The sequence below is a fragment of the Thermobia domestica genome, chromosome 14 (assembly GCF_964235325.1).
Source record: "Thermobia domestica chromosome 14, izTheDome1.hap1.1, whole genome shotgun sequence".
Taxonomy (NCBI): Eukaryota; Metazoa; Arthropoda; class Insecta; order Zygentoma; family Lepismatidae; genus Thermobia; species Thermobia domestica.
In genome coordinates, this window is record NC_137467.1 from 90,388,884 (window position 1) to 90,404,043 (window position 15,160).

Here is a 15,160-nt window from a genome sequence, read left to right on the forward strand (position 1 = left end):
ATCCGTAATGGATAATTTTGTTCGCTGTCTTCATAAATATTTCAAAGATTGGAGAATGACTAATAAGAAAATGAAATGAAATTTGTAGTTTTACGTCCCATCACTATTCCCTGTACGCTAAAGGAGACAGATAATCACGGAAAATGAATACTTACGAAAGAACAGTAGAATGAGAATATGGGAGGAAACAGAACCCCAAGAAATACCATACCACAGACACGATGTTGTTCACCACAAACTCACACGGGCTGAGATCAAACGAGGGTCTCCTATCTCCAGAAGAAATGAAATGAAATCTTTGAGTTTTACGTCCCACGGTTATGCCGGTTAGGCTAAAGGAGACGGTGATGATGAGTAATGAATGAAATGGTGGAATGAAGAAAGTGGGAGGAAACGGGAGAACCCCGAGAAAACCCACGCACACGGCCTATCTCCAGAAGACTAAAGAGCTTTGCAGAAATAATAATGTTAATTGTATTGTGTTTTAATGGTCGTATTCTGTTGAATTCCACTATTTTCATTCACGTCGATTGTATTTTGCTACAGAAAATATCCTTATAAACTCCAGTTTCACATTTAGAATTCAAGCACTGCTTCTGAAATCAAGTATAGAAGGAATTTATTTTAATTAATACTACCAATTTCGAATTTAACATTATTATTTTTATTACTTTAAATCGAGATTTAATAGAAATTACACTGTAGTTTGTATACATATTTGTACTTTCCAAATAAATGTAAATGTTGAACACTTAACGTGATTTATCTAATTAATCAGCATCAAACTGGAGGTATGTGCGCATGTGCAACTCGACTTTCTCATCATCAGTCATTCCACAATGAATAAGAGCTGTCTCTCACATTAACTTCTTTTAAAGATCATAAATAAATCACTTGGAACGATCACTGCTTACATCGATTACTCTAAACCTTCCACAGCCAGCCATCTTGAACTTTCCACAGCATCCCAGAGATTGTAATCTCGTTCAGTAATTTGTCTATTCACTGACTCGAGATCCAGTGGTATATTGTAGTCTGAAATTACAAACCGTAATTAGTATTTTCCTAACAAATACACGTATACATATATATAAAAAGTATACAAACATAAAGAAGTTCGTTACGTGCTCCATGCGTTATTTACTGTATACGAAAATAATCTTTCCATATCTACCGTACATGAATGCGCAATAGTGAATTACGTTTTAAGACCTCTCGTCTTACTGCACAGCGAAAGATGAAAGTTGTGAGAAGTAAGTTTTTAAAATCTTATACTTCCCCCCAAAAATTATCAAATTGAAATTGTCAGTCACATTCAAATCTATCCTTACTAATATATAAAAGAAGGTGTCTGTCATCAGATTTTTCATAGAAAGGATTCACTAAATTTTATCCACAGCACCAAACACAGTCATGTTCGAAACATTTTTTTTTTTTCTCGATTTTCGACTCAAAGGGACGATTCAGAGAAGTTACAATTTAAAAGTAAATATATGTACCGTGAATCAGCTTGTCTTGAGGTAGGAAATCTAACCTCTCTCTCTCATCTTCAATTGCAGGTTGCACACATTTCAGATAATTGAATTCTTTTGTGTTAGCCTTATTCTTTGGGTGTGAAGAACGGGCATGTCAGTTGGCCCAAAAATCGATAGAGGCATTGTTCATCTTTATATACTATTTCACGTATTTTTTTACTTCCAAAGATTTTGAATAAGCATTATTCTTCCCGTGAGAAGCCGGGCACCTGTGCTAGTAATAAATACGAAATAGAAATTCTTGTTCTTGACGGATTTAAATCCCAAGCAAACGATTTACGGCCAAAAGTTGAAGGAATATACATACAAGGTTTCACTAAAATTGAATATACTTTACGGAGTAATCGTGGAACAGACAAAACATACAAATGCCGGTTGAGTCGAATGGAAATTATTTTTTAACGCGAGACAAAATTGCGATACAACTTTACTCACTCGTGGTTAGTGTTGTACTGTTAGCCTAACGTTGTCAGGATAATGCGGTTGTAGAATACATGATGGTAGCTCCGGAAGCACGTTCCGAGTTTCTCACATCAGACAAATGGCTTCCCGACTTCAACCGTCTGGTCATGATTAGAGGCTCAATCTGCTATAAGCAACATTCTAACATTCCTTTCCTGAGAAGTGCGACTCTTGAAGCAATAGTCACAGTTTTCGTTTGATACTGCTGTGCGTATTGCCATTAATGAGTGGTCACAACACTTGAAGGTCTGTATAGCTGCACAAGGTACGATATTGTAAAGAACAAGTACCTACAACATGCTAAGTCAAATAAATACGTGCATTGTACATATGCTCTTTCTCTTCTTCTGAGATCTACCAATAAATAACTATAAGAATTTTTGTCCATGTCAGATATTTTACCCCTTCTGGTTTCTTTATCTATATAGACAACCTATAAACTTTAAAAAAAGAAATTATTTAAATCCATATCAGCTAATTTATTATGGATATATAATTCACTTGCAGTTAATTACTTAAATATTAGCATAGATTTTCTTTTTTATTTTACTAACAGTAAGGTTACGAAAAGTGATGGGATCGTTTTCCACTTCAATTATAACCTATATGTTCGGGTCGTTGTCGTCTTCTTCTTCTAAACCTTTTTCACAATTAGCTGGGGTCGGCCTTTCGAATCGCTGTTCTGTGATGCTACATTCTACTACGTCGTTCTTCATACAATCTCCTTACTTCTTCTTTGGACGGCCAAGGGCTCGTTTTCCATTCAATTCTATAACATCCCCAAAGGCCTTCCTCTTACATGTCCAAACCAGCGAAGTGTACTTTCTTGCAGTTTTTCTACCGCTGGTCTCACCTTTACTGTTCCTTGGATCACTTCATTCTTAATTTTGTCCGTTCGCGTCACTCCACACATTCACCTCAACACCTTCATCACCGCAACATTCAACTTCTGCTCCTCTCTCTTCTTCGTCGTCCAGCATTGCACTTGGTATAATATGGCAGATCTTATTACTGTTTTGTAAACTTTTCCTTTAACGCGTATTGGTGTCCTACGATCACGGATCCACGATACTCCTGTGGCTTCTCTCCATTTTGTCCAACTACTGCTAATTATACTGTTTACATCTTCTATACCTGCATTTTCATGTAGTCCTGATCCAAAGCACAAGGTAACTAAAAATCTGGCCGTTTTGACGTCCCATTAATCATCCGCTTACAGAGAGGAAACAAAATGGTGCCAAAGGAACGTGAGTTAGTCTGACCATCGACTTTCAGTAATACAGGCAAGTTGTGCATATACAGCAACCATAGCTCGTCTAGTGTCCAAGAGAAATGGAGGTATGGAAGCAGCTTGTTCGGGTGCGTTTGTTAAATGACTTTGAAATGGGCCTGTCAGCTTCCTCATCAAGTCGCTGCACATACCAGGCATTTGGGGGGAAATGACGTGAACGAACGCATCGTCAGGCATTGGTTCTGAAAATTCCATTCGGTAGACGTGAGTCTTTCGGATAAGCCTTGAGGTGGACGACCATATGTGTTGGATGACGAGGCTCTGAAAGTAGACATCGAGTAGGACAGTGGTCTAACGAGTGACGAACTTGCAGAAAGGTTCCATGTGTTCGCTGAAACACTCAGAGTGCACCTGTATGGGATAGGAAAGTCATACAAGTTAAGCAAGTGGGTACCCACACATTGTCAGCAGTCAACAAAGAACAACGAGTGACAGTCTGTTTGTCCTTGTTCACTCGGCACCTAAACACATCTATTTTTGGCCACTTGCTCACTGATGGCGGAAAGTGGGTCCTCTATGACACTCCCAAGCGTACCAGATATTGGCTGTCGCCAAGTGACCCTGTTCCTCATACGCCAAGATCATCTCTGCACCCAAGAAAGGTTATGTTCTCTATATGGTGGAATTGTCAGCAACTAGTACATTACGAGCTTTCTCCACCTGGTCAAACATCACTGCTGACCTCTAGTCTCAGCAGTGCAGTTGCAAAGGGTGCACCGTGCATTGTGACAGGAGCCGACACTGATGAATCGCAGGGGTGTACTGGTGCTGCACGACAATATTAAGTCACATGCAACAAAGAGGACTCTTCAGCAACTTCGCTGGGAGATACTGTACCATGCACTATATTCTCCAGACCTTGCGCCAACGATTACCACATGTTTTATTCCCTCGACAACCACCTCCGTGTGAGATCCTTCACAAATGAGGGAAACCGGGAGAAAGCATTCACGGACTTCTTTGCATCCAAGGCAGGAGTCTGGGCTTCTTTGCATCCAAGACCAGGATATTGTGCAGATGAAGGAACGGTGGCAAAAGGCGTTGGATGCTAATGGAGATTACTTCACAACCTAAAGGTATGTACCAACCACTGTATTTCCCTTTGTTTATCACTGCTCGAGAACGGCAAGAATTCTTTTGTTACCTTGTACTTGAATTTTTTCGTCATTACCACCTCTTCTTAGTCCAGTTGTATTCTTATCTCAACTTATAATTTCATAGGCTATGTCGGAGTCTACGGAATTCAATTTATTTTGCAGGAGGGCTCAGTTGTTGGTCTTCATACAAAAATATGGTATCGTTGACGTAGCGACAATGATGTGGAAAATTCAGTCAGTTGCACTTCAAAATATCCAGGTTTATACTACGTAAGCACGTCGTTGGTTTACAATCGAGAAGAAGAATTTCCCTTCGCAAATCTCCTATTTGCTGATAAGTTGTGTATTCAATTTGAAGAAAATGAATTTGTGTTTATTTATTTACTTAATATTTTGTGCTATAATTTAATGCTTTCTTTTAAAAGGTCTATCCTTGCTGCTAGGAATAAGTCCACCAACACTAGAAGAAATATTAGTATGTATAATGAAACAAGTATTTTAAAATGTATTAAGGTAAGATACCCCTTCTTTACCATATTACGTCCTTAGCACGCTGCTAGACTAGAATTAATTTTCAAAATCTTACCAATTAGTTCAAGTTCATCCTCTTCTTTACTGGTGGTTGACGTGTAAGATTGATTGCATTCAAAAATAAGTTGCCAGCTAACTGTATCGCCCAAATCAAAAGCACCTTTAGGAACATTTTGCCACGACTTGTACGTTTCCCAGTAAGGTAAATACTGTTGATAATCAATGTTGCTGAAAACACAAAAGAAAAATTTAAACAACCAAGTGCAGTTCAGGTAATTATGAATATAATTAATCTACATTTGTTAGCAATAATTGAATATGTTTGCAAACTAAGAAAAGAGATACAATCATCATTGCTTTTCAGTCTAAATTATATTCTACGATAGTATATATACGACAGGTGTGACAAAAAGAAACCGGATTGAAGTAATAACTCAAATAAGTACATTATTGGTTCCTGTCGGTTGTGTCACCTTCAAAATAGTCTCCTTCTGTTTTAACACACTTCTTCATCCGCCGCTGCCATTGTCTGTAACATCCCTGAAAATCATCCTCTGTAAGGGTCTTTAGTATGTTTTTCTCTTTTCTTCTTTCTTTATTTTTCATTAACAGAGGTAAAATGTATTCCCTTTAGTTGAGATTTGATTTGCGAGAACAAAAGGAAAAAGAACAATATGCCACATCAGGCGAGTACGGCGGTGTTCCTACATTGTAATGTTTTATCTAGTCAAAAAGTGATGTACGGATAGTGCCTTCTGGATGCGTACAAAATCCATCCACATTTCCCATAACTGAGGCACTTTTTGGAACGTTTTCACGAAGTTTCTCCAACACCTGAAGGAGTAATGTTGATTTACAACTCGTCCGTTAGGAACCCAATCCATTATCACTATCCAACAAATGTCAAGGAATACTAGTATCATTGCTTTAATTTGAATTTTGACATTCGAGCCTTTTTGGACCGTGGCACTTCCACTGCATCGCTTGTCCTTTGTTTCTGGATCATATGTGAAAATCCACGTTTCGTCGACAGTTACAACCCTATACAACAAATTTGGGTCGCCGTCAATCCTTTCGGCATTGTTTTTGATCATGGGACGACATTTGGAAACCACATATGTAGATTTTTTTTCCATTTGCAATTCTTCCGTTAAGATGCATTTAACTGACTCCCTGTCGAAGTTTACTGCCTCAGTAATTGCTCTAACACTCAATCTGCGATCATTTCTTATAATATGACAAATATTTGGGATGTTTGTTTGAGTCAAAGAAGAACGCGGGTAACCTGGTCATTCATCACCATCACAACTATCCCTACTCTCCGAAAACCTTTCACGCCACTCTAAAATTTATGTCCTTGAAGTGTACTTTTCACCATAAACTTTCCTCAACATTTGAAATGTTTCAATAGAAGATTTTCCTAATTTCACGTGAAACTTATGTACACTCTTTTTCTACTTTCACGCTCGTCACTTTCCGGCGACGCACTGACATATGTTCATATAGTGACGCTTATCTCGCGACTGACTTGGTCGAGTGAGTCCAATTCACGGTGCTAGAAAGGGGAAGTATGGTAGTTCATCCCTGATAAACCAATAACCTTGATGTATATTTAAAACATTTCCTTGATGTAACTGCAAAGATACATGATTTTCTTCATTCCTTTAAAGCATTTCCTGTTATCAAACAATTCTATTGATGGTTAATGAGAATAAATCAAAAGAAGGGACGCTGTTGACTTTTCTGAAAATGACTACAGCCATCGACAAAAAAGTATGTCCACGAACACATGCTCTTTATGAATATTTCGGATTGAAAAAAAAAATCTAAATGAAGTTTCCTGCAACTAACTAAATTTCTTCTACATGAAAAATATATTTAATTGGTTAACTTTTCTTAAGTTATTGATAAAATATTAGAAAGTAGCTATATATTTTGCTGATGGCCGTAAAACAGCGATTTTTCAATTTTATTTTCGAAATATACCCTTAAAACATACTTTTTAACATCAATGATTGTAAGGCCAAAGGGGTTCTCATGTAGTCAATAGTGCATACAAAATAAACAAAAAAATAATAAAGAATGTATGCATATGATACGAAAAGTATATCAGCATTATTTTCATTATTAATATACTTTTTATTAACTTTCATAATTTATTGTTATTTTTATTTATTTATATTTTCTATTCCTTTATTTCTTTTCTCTCCTACACTCTTAACAATCTCATCGGTCCCATTACCCTCATCTTCGCCACTTAACTCGATCTTCAGCCTCGAGTGAACAGTGGTGGACAAACACCGTGTGCGTGCTTTTTCTCGGGGTTCTCCTGTATTCTCCCACTTTCTTCATTCCACCATTTCATGCATTTCTCATCGTCATAGTCTTCTTTAGCCTTGTTGGTATAAGCGTGGAACGTAAAACTCATCAATCTTCAACTTGACTATCCTATCACGTGATCCTGCGTTGCAAGACGACGTATCCCCCTATATTCCCTGAACGCTTGAAAGATGCTTTTTTTTTTTTATTTTCCTTTCTTATCCCTGTTCCTTTCAATGTTAATGAGGTTTTTAGCGAAGGAGATCTTTTCAAACCTGTAACGCCTTTATAACATTTGAACTAATAGAATGAAAACGTTGAAATTTTGTAGGATGTAAATACTGGCACGGGAAGATTGTCTGCCATACCCTGCGATGTCATCAGTCAACAGTGTTGACAACCCAATATAAAGTCACATTTTTTTTTACATGACACTGCCTCAGATAATTACATATTTACAGATAACTGGCATAACCTTGGGACGTAAAATTTAAAGACTTGATTTTACATAAAATTTCTCAAGAAAATAGTCCTATGCATTTTTTCATAGGATCAATAGTTTAGAAGATATGGTTTAGAAAGAATAAAAAACACACATTTGAAAAAAATATTGTAACTAAAGTGTTCAAGTAACCTTCAGAAAAAGCCAAACACAGAAGAAAATCGACAACTAAAACATTTTAGTTAAGGTGAGTAAGTGTTCATTTATTAAGAAGATACCACTCACTTCTATTTGTATTATTTATTAAGTAGACATAAAATTATGTTTTAGTGCAGTTCCTGTTTCTGTATCACTATATACAAATAGCAAGTTAAGACAAAAAAAATCTTATAAACTACTTTTTGGAGGGAATTTCCCACAAAATCCCTCTAGAAATTCCCTCATACAAAAAATGGTGTCACGGTGTATACATCATTGAAAATATGTTTTAGTTCAAATCCAATGAGGTATAAACCGTGCTTATATTGTAATTTTCGTGGAAGTTATATGTGATTTTATCTGCACTAATGAATATGATAAAATGAACAGTACACATAGCATATTTTTATATAAATATGTTTATTTCTCTAGAAAGAATAATGCGATTCTTATGAAACTTAGAGGGCTTACTAAGTATAAATCAAGCTAACATACAATATAATTTGTGTGTTTATATACCTAAGGGTACCTGAGCTACAGATATGAAAATGGTTCAAAAAAAGGGAGGAGGGAATTTCCCGAAAATCCCTCTGTCACGGGAAAACTGAGGGTGATGGAGAAAAACTGATTGCAGATTCGAATTCTACGTGAACAGTTCTATTAGAATCAGGTATTTTCTTCCGTATCCAGAGAAAAAGTTTTTTTTTTTTTTTTTTTTTTTTTTTTTTTTTTTTTTTTTTTGTCGACTAGTGTTATTGAACACAGATAAAAGTCCCACTCTTTTACGCAAAATCTTGTTTTATAGAAGTTATGTGAAAAATATATCAATTGCATTAAATTTACTTTCCAACGAACAAAGCATGTATGATGAAACGGTATGTTTATTTTCAGACTTCCTTTCTAATAGCCGTCGAGTTTCAGGTTAGAATTTGTGTCATACGCTATATTCTTTAAGATAGCATGTTGCTATTCCTAGTTTCGCATCTGCAAATGTGAAGCTACATTAGACTGAACGACTGTGATGTTACTGTTATATATCATTTTCTAAAACATACAATATATTATATACACTTGTATGTATCTTGTAATTAAAACTCAGTATTATGTCATACATGTCGCTTTATTATTTTATGTTCTCCCTATTCTTTATGTAATAATATAATTTTAAACTTTGTTTTACGCTCTGACTCCTTTACTTTTTAACTACTATAGTTAAAGATGGTCCCTTGTTTTAACGCTTAAGGTTATGTGAGTCTCTGACTGCCAGTTATGAGCATCAAATTAAAACATCATGTCATTTTTCTGACATAGCTGACATTCTCCTGACGCATGGATTTCTCTCTTTATTGTAAAAAATTATAAAAAATTTAATAAATGAATTGGCTTCGACCATGAAAGGTTTAGATATTTAGTGCGTAGGATGACTGCTAATTATGAGAATGATATTTTAATTATTTAAGTTTCGCCGTTTTTAGACTCCACAAAGCCAATTTATTTGCAAATGACCCATATAAAATTTGCATTTTCAGAAGAGCTGAAATATTGATTATTTTAAAAATATCATTTGCTTTCTTGCAAATGCAAGAAACCAAAGCAAATCATATGCTTATTATCTTGCTTCATTTGCAATATCCTAAGTTGCCAATTTGCTTTCTTACAATATATTATACGATTAAAGAACCTTTGTAACATGCGATAATCGTACTATACATCACGTATTGCACCAGATACGCAAGAAGAGTTAGGGCGTTTCCCGATCTCCTTTTTAATACAACTATTTTTCGCTTTTGTGTGTGTAATTATAGGGTTGTAGTGCTGAGAAAATAACAGGTAGATCATCAGTTATTTCCTTTTTTAAGTGAAGCATTTGTAGTGTCTTTGATTCAAATTATGGTATTTGAAAAAAAAAAAAAAAAAAAAAGTATGGTGTGCGCATTTGAAATTATCATAAGACGATAACTACAAATGCCTCTCTTTCTTTTTGATCCTTTTAATGTAACTCTCTTGCGTTTGCATATGTGTACTTATCCAAATGTATTGTTGAAAAAAAGTTTTTTTTTTCCTTTTAAGTACAGCACTTTGGATTTGTAATTAGCTGAGGCATTGAGAAAGATATTGTATTATTTATTTGCACTAATAGGCAAGTATGTACTACAAAAACAAACGGAACGTAGTCATATTGCTTTTTGCCCAAGATCACAGCTGAGCACCGTTACAGGAGATTTGATTGAGTACGAATTAAACTCCTTAACCATGATCCCACAACACACTTTTTTTTTATTTTTTTTTTCAACTGTATTTAGTTCTGGAAACTTCTTTTGATAAATACACATTTAAAGGCAATTTTCAAACTAGGGATGTACTGAGAAACAGATTAAAGAAACTAATTATAATCACATTAGGGTTATCATTTCAATTCAAGTTTTGAAGTATATTTTCAGAGGTAAGTTTTTTCGAGTTTTATTTTTTACCCTCCCCCATAAAAAAAACTAGTTTTTTGGGGGGGGGGTTGGGGAAAGCTCTTAAGAACCCTGATACGAATAAGTTTTCTCCAAAGGTTACTTGCACACTATTAGCTGATTTTATCATTACAATAAGGAGTTTTTGAAATATGCACTGTTTATTCCCCCCTATCTTCTTAACTAACGATCCTACGGGGGAAAAAAATCCTAATGTAGTTCTCGAAACCTTTTAGGCTATATTCCATAGTTTTTGAGGTATTTAAGAAAAATTTTTTTAAAAAAAAAACTACCTTTAAGCCCCCTTCCCCCTTAAAAAGCCTGCCAAGCGCACACCCTACGAGACTTTTAGTATGTCGTTTGAGACAGTCCCTCCAACTGTGTCAAATTCCAAAACTATAAGATTTATTTTATTTTATTTTTAATCAGCATTTTTCGGCCTCCGTTGACTGGATTATGCTTTATATTCATGCAAATGTAAGACACGGTTCAATCTCTTTTTATCTCTTTATCAATTTTATCTCTTTTTCTATTACTTTATTTATTCATGAGCATTTGCATGAATTATATATATGCAATTATTATTATAACTATCTATCTATCTATCTATCTATCTATATATATATATATATATATATATTATAACTATCAGTATATATTATAACTGTCTGTATATATTATAACTAAAATAACTAACTCTATGGTCTATGGAACCCGGAGGTTCAATGCCGCCTTCACAAAAGCTCTCCACTGACTTCTATTCTTAGCCAACTGGCTCCAGTTTCTACTTCGTATTCCTATTTCTGCGAAATCCATCTTAATCCCATCCATCGAGATCCATCTTGTCCTTCCATCTGTACCTAGGTCTTTCTAATGGTCGTTTTCCGATTGGTCTTCCAGTTAAGACTTTGCAAGTGTTCCTACTTTCTTCTATCCTGGCTACTTGGTCTGCCCACCTGAGCCTCTTAGATTTGATTACCCTGTTTTGGTAAACCGTATAAATTACGTAGTTCCTCGTTCAGAAGTTTCCGCCACTCCCCATTCCCGTTCCTCTTGGGTCCGAATATTCGTCTCAGGATCTTGTTCTCAAACACTTTCAGTCTACATTCTTCCCTCAGAGTAAGCGACTATGTTTTGCAACCATACAGACCAATAGGGACGATTATAGTTTTATATATTTTAAGCTTCAAATTCCTCAACAGAATTCGCGACGGCAAGAGATTTTGAACTAAATAATAACATGAATTGCCTCCTTTTAGTCGACATTTAATTTCTTCGTGAATATGGTTTCGTCTGTTAATACTGATCCTACATATTTGAAAGTATCCACTTTATCAAAAGTATTATTATTATTATTTGATATTTAGAAAGTATTATTTGATATTTTTATTATAATATTAAACATTTTATACTTACTTGGCGAAATACTCTCTATACTGTTTTGGTAAGAAAGTGCTCATTCGCAAAGGTTTAGAACCAATTCCTTTGAAACCGTTCATCTGCAAAACACACATTTTTTGGTCATCCTCATGCTTAAAAGATACAACTGCACAGCCTTTGTGGTAACCTGCATGATCCCATATAACTGCAAATAGAACACACAACAATTGACATGTACTACTTTTGTTCACATTTAAACAACAAAATACACATACTAATGTGGTTTTCCTAAGTATCAGTATCACTGTATTAAAAATTCTAATATTTTAAACTTTTCGAGTCCTAAAGCGTTGTCTACAGAATATAAGACGAACAGTGAGGGTAAAACAGCAGAGCTACGAACGGAAAATCGTGTTAGCTTAATCAGGCAAACTTGACGAGTACTACAGAAATCAGAATTGGCAAATGTTTAAGTAACAAAGGAAAGACAAAAAGAGCATGGCTCGCAAAGCATAAAGTTAAAGCGCAAAATGAGGAAGACGTTAATAAGTAATAAAAACTGGCAAAATTAACGGAACAACAACAACAACAACAAGAACATCATCATCATCCTCATCCTCATCCTCATCCTCATCCTCATCATCATCATCAAAGAGATTGAACCGTGTCTTACATTTGCATGATGATGATGATGATGATGATGATGGTGATATATATATATATATATTTATATATATATATATAGTTGTATACCCTTCAGATCCTTGTCTGGTGACGCGAATCGCAGTAGCTGACTTTTTCCAAAAGCCTTATTTCGAAAACCTCCTTGGATAAGTATCTCGTTCAATTGCATAGATGGTTTTCGATAAATATGAAGATCACAATGCTATTTACTGAAATTTGATATCACAAACAGTTCTGGAGATATAGTAAAAGCTTTCAAACTTTCTAACAGCGTTTACAATTATGTAATTCCGAGAACATATTGTAATTCCAATAACTAAAAAAGATAGTTGTAATGTTGTAGAACCAAAGTAAGTATAAACTGATTTTTAAAATTCCCACAAATACGCCTAAGCAATATATCAAATTTTATAATGTTTTTCATATCTCCCGAATGGTTTGAGATACAAAATTTCTTAATGTTTATTGGAAACTATGTACCTAATTCAATGTGATACTTATCTGAACACTTTTTTCGAAATAAAGTCATACGGAAAAAAGTCAAATTTTCAATCCTTGTAACTTCGTTTCTTCTTGTTAGACATATGTCATATGACAATCGTACTATTCGACACTAAAGTACTTTGGATGTGCGGATGTCCGTCTCACTTGGGTTATTACTGTTGTAGAAGTCTCCGAAACTTGGTTGTTTATCGATGTTTGTGATACTGCAGTGTCCTTAGCTTGCAACACTGCATGGCAATGTGGAATTGTATGTTTTCGTTTTACATGTAGGTTTGAAATATGTAATAACCTGACGTAGTGCCATTAAAAAAAGTACAACTATGTTCGGTTGGCAACATTGTTAACCTTCTGCCATTGCAGTAATGTAGCCCAGCTGATATTTTTATGGTACAAAATGTCAACTTTTTTTGTCCATTAGTTTAAAAGTTACAAGGGCGTATTAAGGTTCCTGTGAACTCCCCCTTGTCCGAGCACTTCGCCTTTTCGCCACCAGATGCTCACTTTTCCATTTAGCAATCACTGCTGGTACCTCTACTGGGAAGAACTGAAAGATCGTACCGCTCAGTTTGAATGTGTCCAGGATATCCACACTTGAAGTGGGCGGGGAGAGGAATCCAACAGTTTTTTTTTTTTTTTCGTGCACCTGCAGACAGTCAGAGTCTATTTATACAAGCCGGGTTGTTCAGCCGCAGGGCAAAACCTCAACCATTGATGAATAACATAAATCTTTTCTTTTTGCAGGTAGGAATAGAGTTTTGTACGAAAAACGGGAATTAGGTTGCAGAGAACGTCATTCACATCGCGTTGACAAATTATCTTTCGTACGTTTATCACATGAAACTCTTTTCTTTTTTTGATTATTACCAGAATATGAGATAAAAAGAACCTAAATGGTTCTTTGTATACAGAAAACAGACAAACAATACTAATATTTTCTTACATATCAGTATTATATGATTTTTTTTTTCTGAAGTGTATGATGCATGAAAAATGGACAAAATGAATTTTGACTTTTCTATTTGTCCCTATCCTTCTGAGTAGAGAGAATGATGTGGCGCAACTAAAGGGCCTGCAGGGCCCGCAACATTGAGAGGCCCAGAACAGAAAGAGGCCCATTTCAGTTTCGAAGTTAAACTTTATAATGTTAAGATGTTAAAAATTATGTGATGTTCCAACTATATCTCATTTTTACCTATGAAGACGGTAACACCTGAGCGATTATTTAGTAAATTAAATGCCAACAAAACTTTTACTGACCAGCGAAAACATTATGACCACTCGCTACTTTTTGAACGAAATCATCGGGCTGAGATAAGAGCTACAAGGCATAACACAACCGCGCGCCAAACACGACAAGAATCTCACTCGATTAGTCAGTGTGATGCTTGTGCCTTGAATGGGGAAGGACGACGATATATCAGGGTGACTAAGTGGCTGGGAGCTTCATTTCGGAAACAACGCGACTTGTCGAGTTTTCGCGATCTGCCGTGCTTATGTATTTCAAAGATGGGAAAAGAACAGTGAAACCAGCATCGAACCAAACAACAAAAAGTGGGACGACCACACCTCATTAAAAATGTCGGATGTCGTAGACTTTCGAATTTGGTATAGCAGAATAGACGAAAACTATAGCACAATATAATAATAATAATAATAATAATAATAATAATAATAATTGCATTTTTTTGCATATGAGCAAGTTGTGACTCACTAGATAGAACATAGAAAGTCAAAACTGTTCTCTGTAAATTTTACGTGACTCATGAATGTGGAAAGAGGGGGTCCGTTTAACATTTTTGCGGGGAGGCCCATTCGTCCTTACTTACGCTACTGAGAGAATGTAAGGTAAAATAATAACACCAATATATATATATATATATATATATATATATATATATATATATATATATATATAGATAGATAGATAGATAGATAGATAATCCTGGCGCAACAGTCCCTTGTGATCTGAGCCTGCAGCGGGCTTATGTTAGTAGTAAGCACAACCACACCCAATGTCGCCGGCTGTCTAGATTGAAGTCCGCTATCTTTTAGTTTCCCAACTTTTCTCTCGATATTTGGTCAACACAGAAATGTTTGAGTGCCACACCGGGAATTAATCCCTGGACGATGCACACCGTATCACTTTCGCTAATCATTTGGTAAAATTCAGGTTAGGGTGGTACTGAATTAATTTTGGAATATGCCATTTCTCATAAGGTAAAGTTCAAAAGTATTGTGACATAATTAAAAAGCTCATT

General features: G+C 35.5%; 1 protein-coding gene across 1 annotated transcript in view; it reads right to left on the reverse strand.

The window, feature by feature from the left end:
- Positions 1-641: 641 nt before the first annotated feature.
- The window catches only part of Secp43 (tRNA Selenocysteine associated protein), a 46,959-nt gene continuing 32,440 nt past the window's right edge, over positions 642-15,160 (reverse strand). The window contains exons 4-6 of the mRNA XM_081738668.1: positions 11,751-11,919; positions 4,972-5,144; positions 642-1,035 (exon numbers count right to left, since the gene is read on the reverse strand). Of these exons, the coding sequence (XP_081594794.1) occupies positions 920-1,035; positions 4,972-5,144; positions 11,751-11,919 (458 nt within the window). The 3' untranslated portion in view covers positions 642-919. The remainder of the gene's footprint in view (positions 1,036-4,971; positions 5,145-11,750; positions 11,920-15,160) is intronic.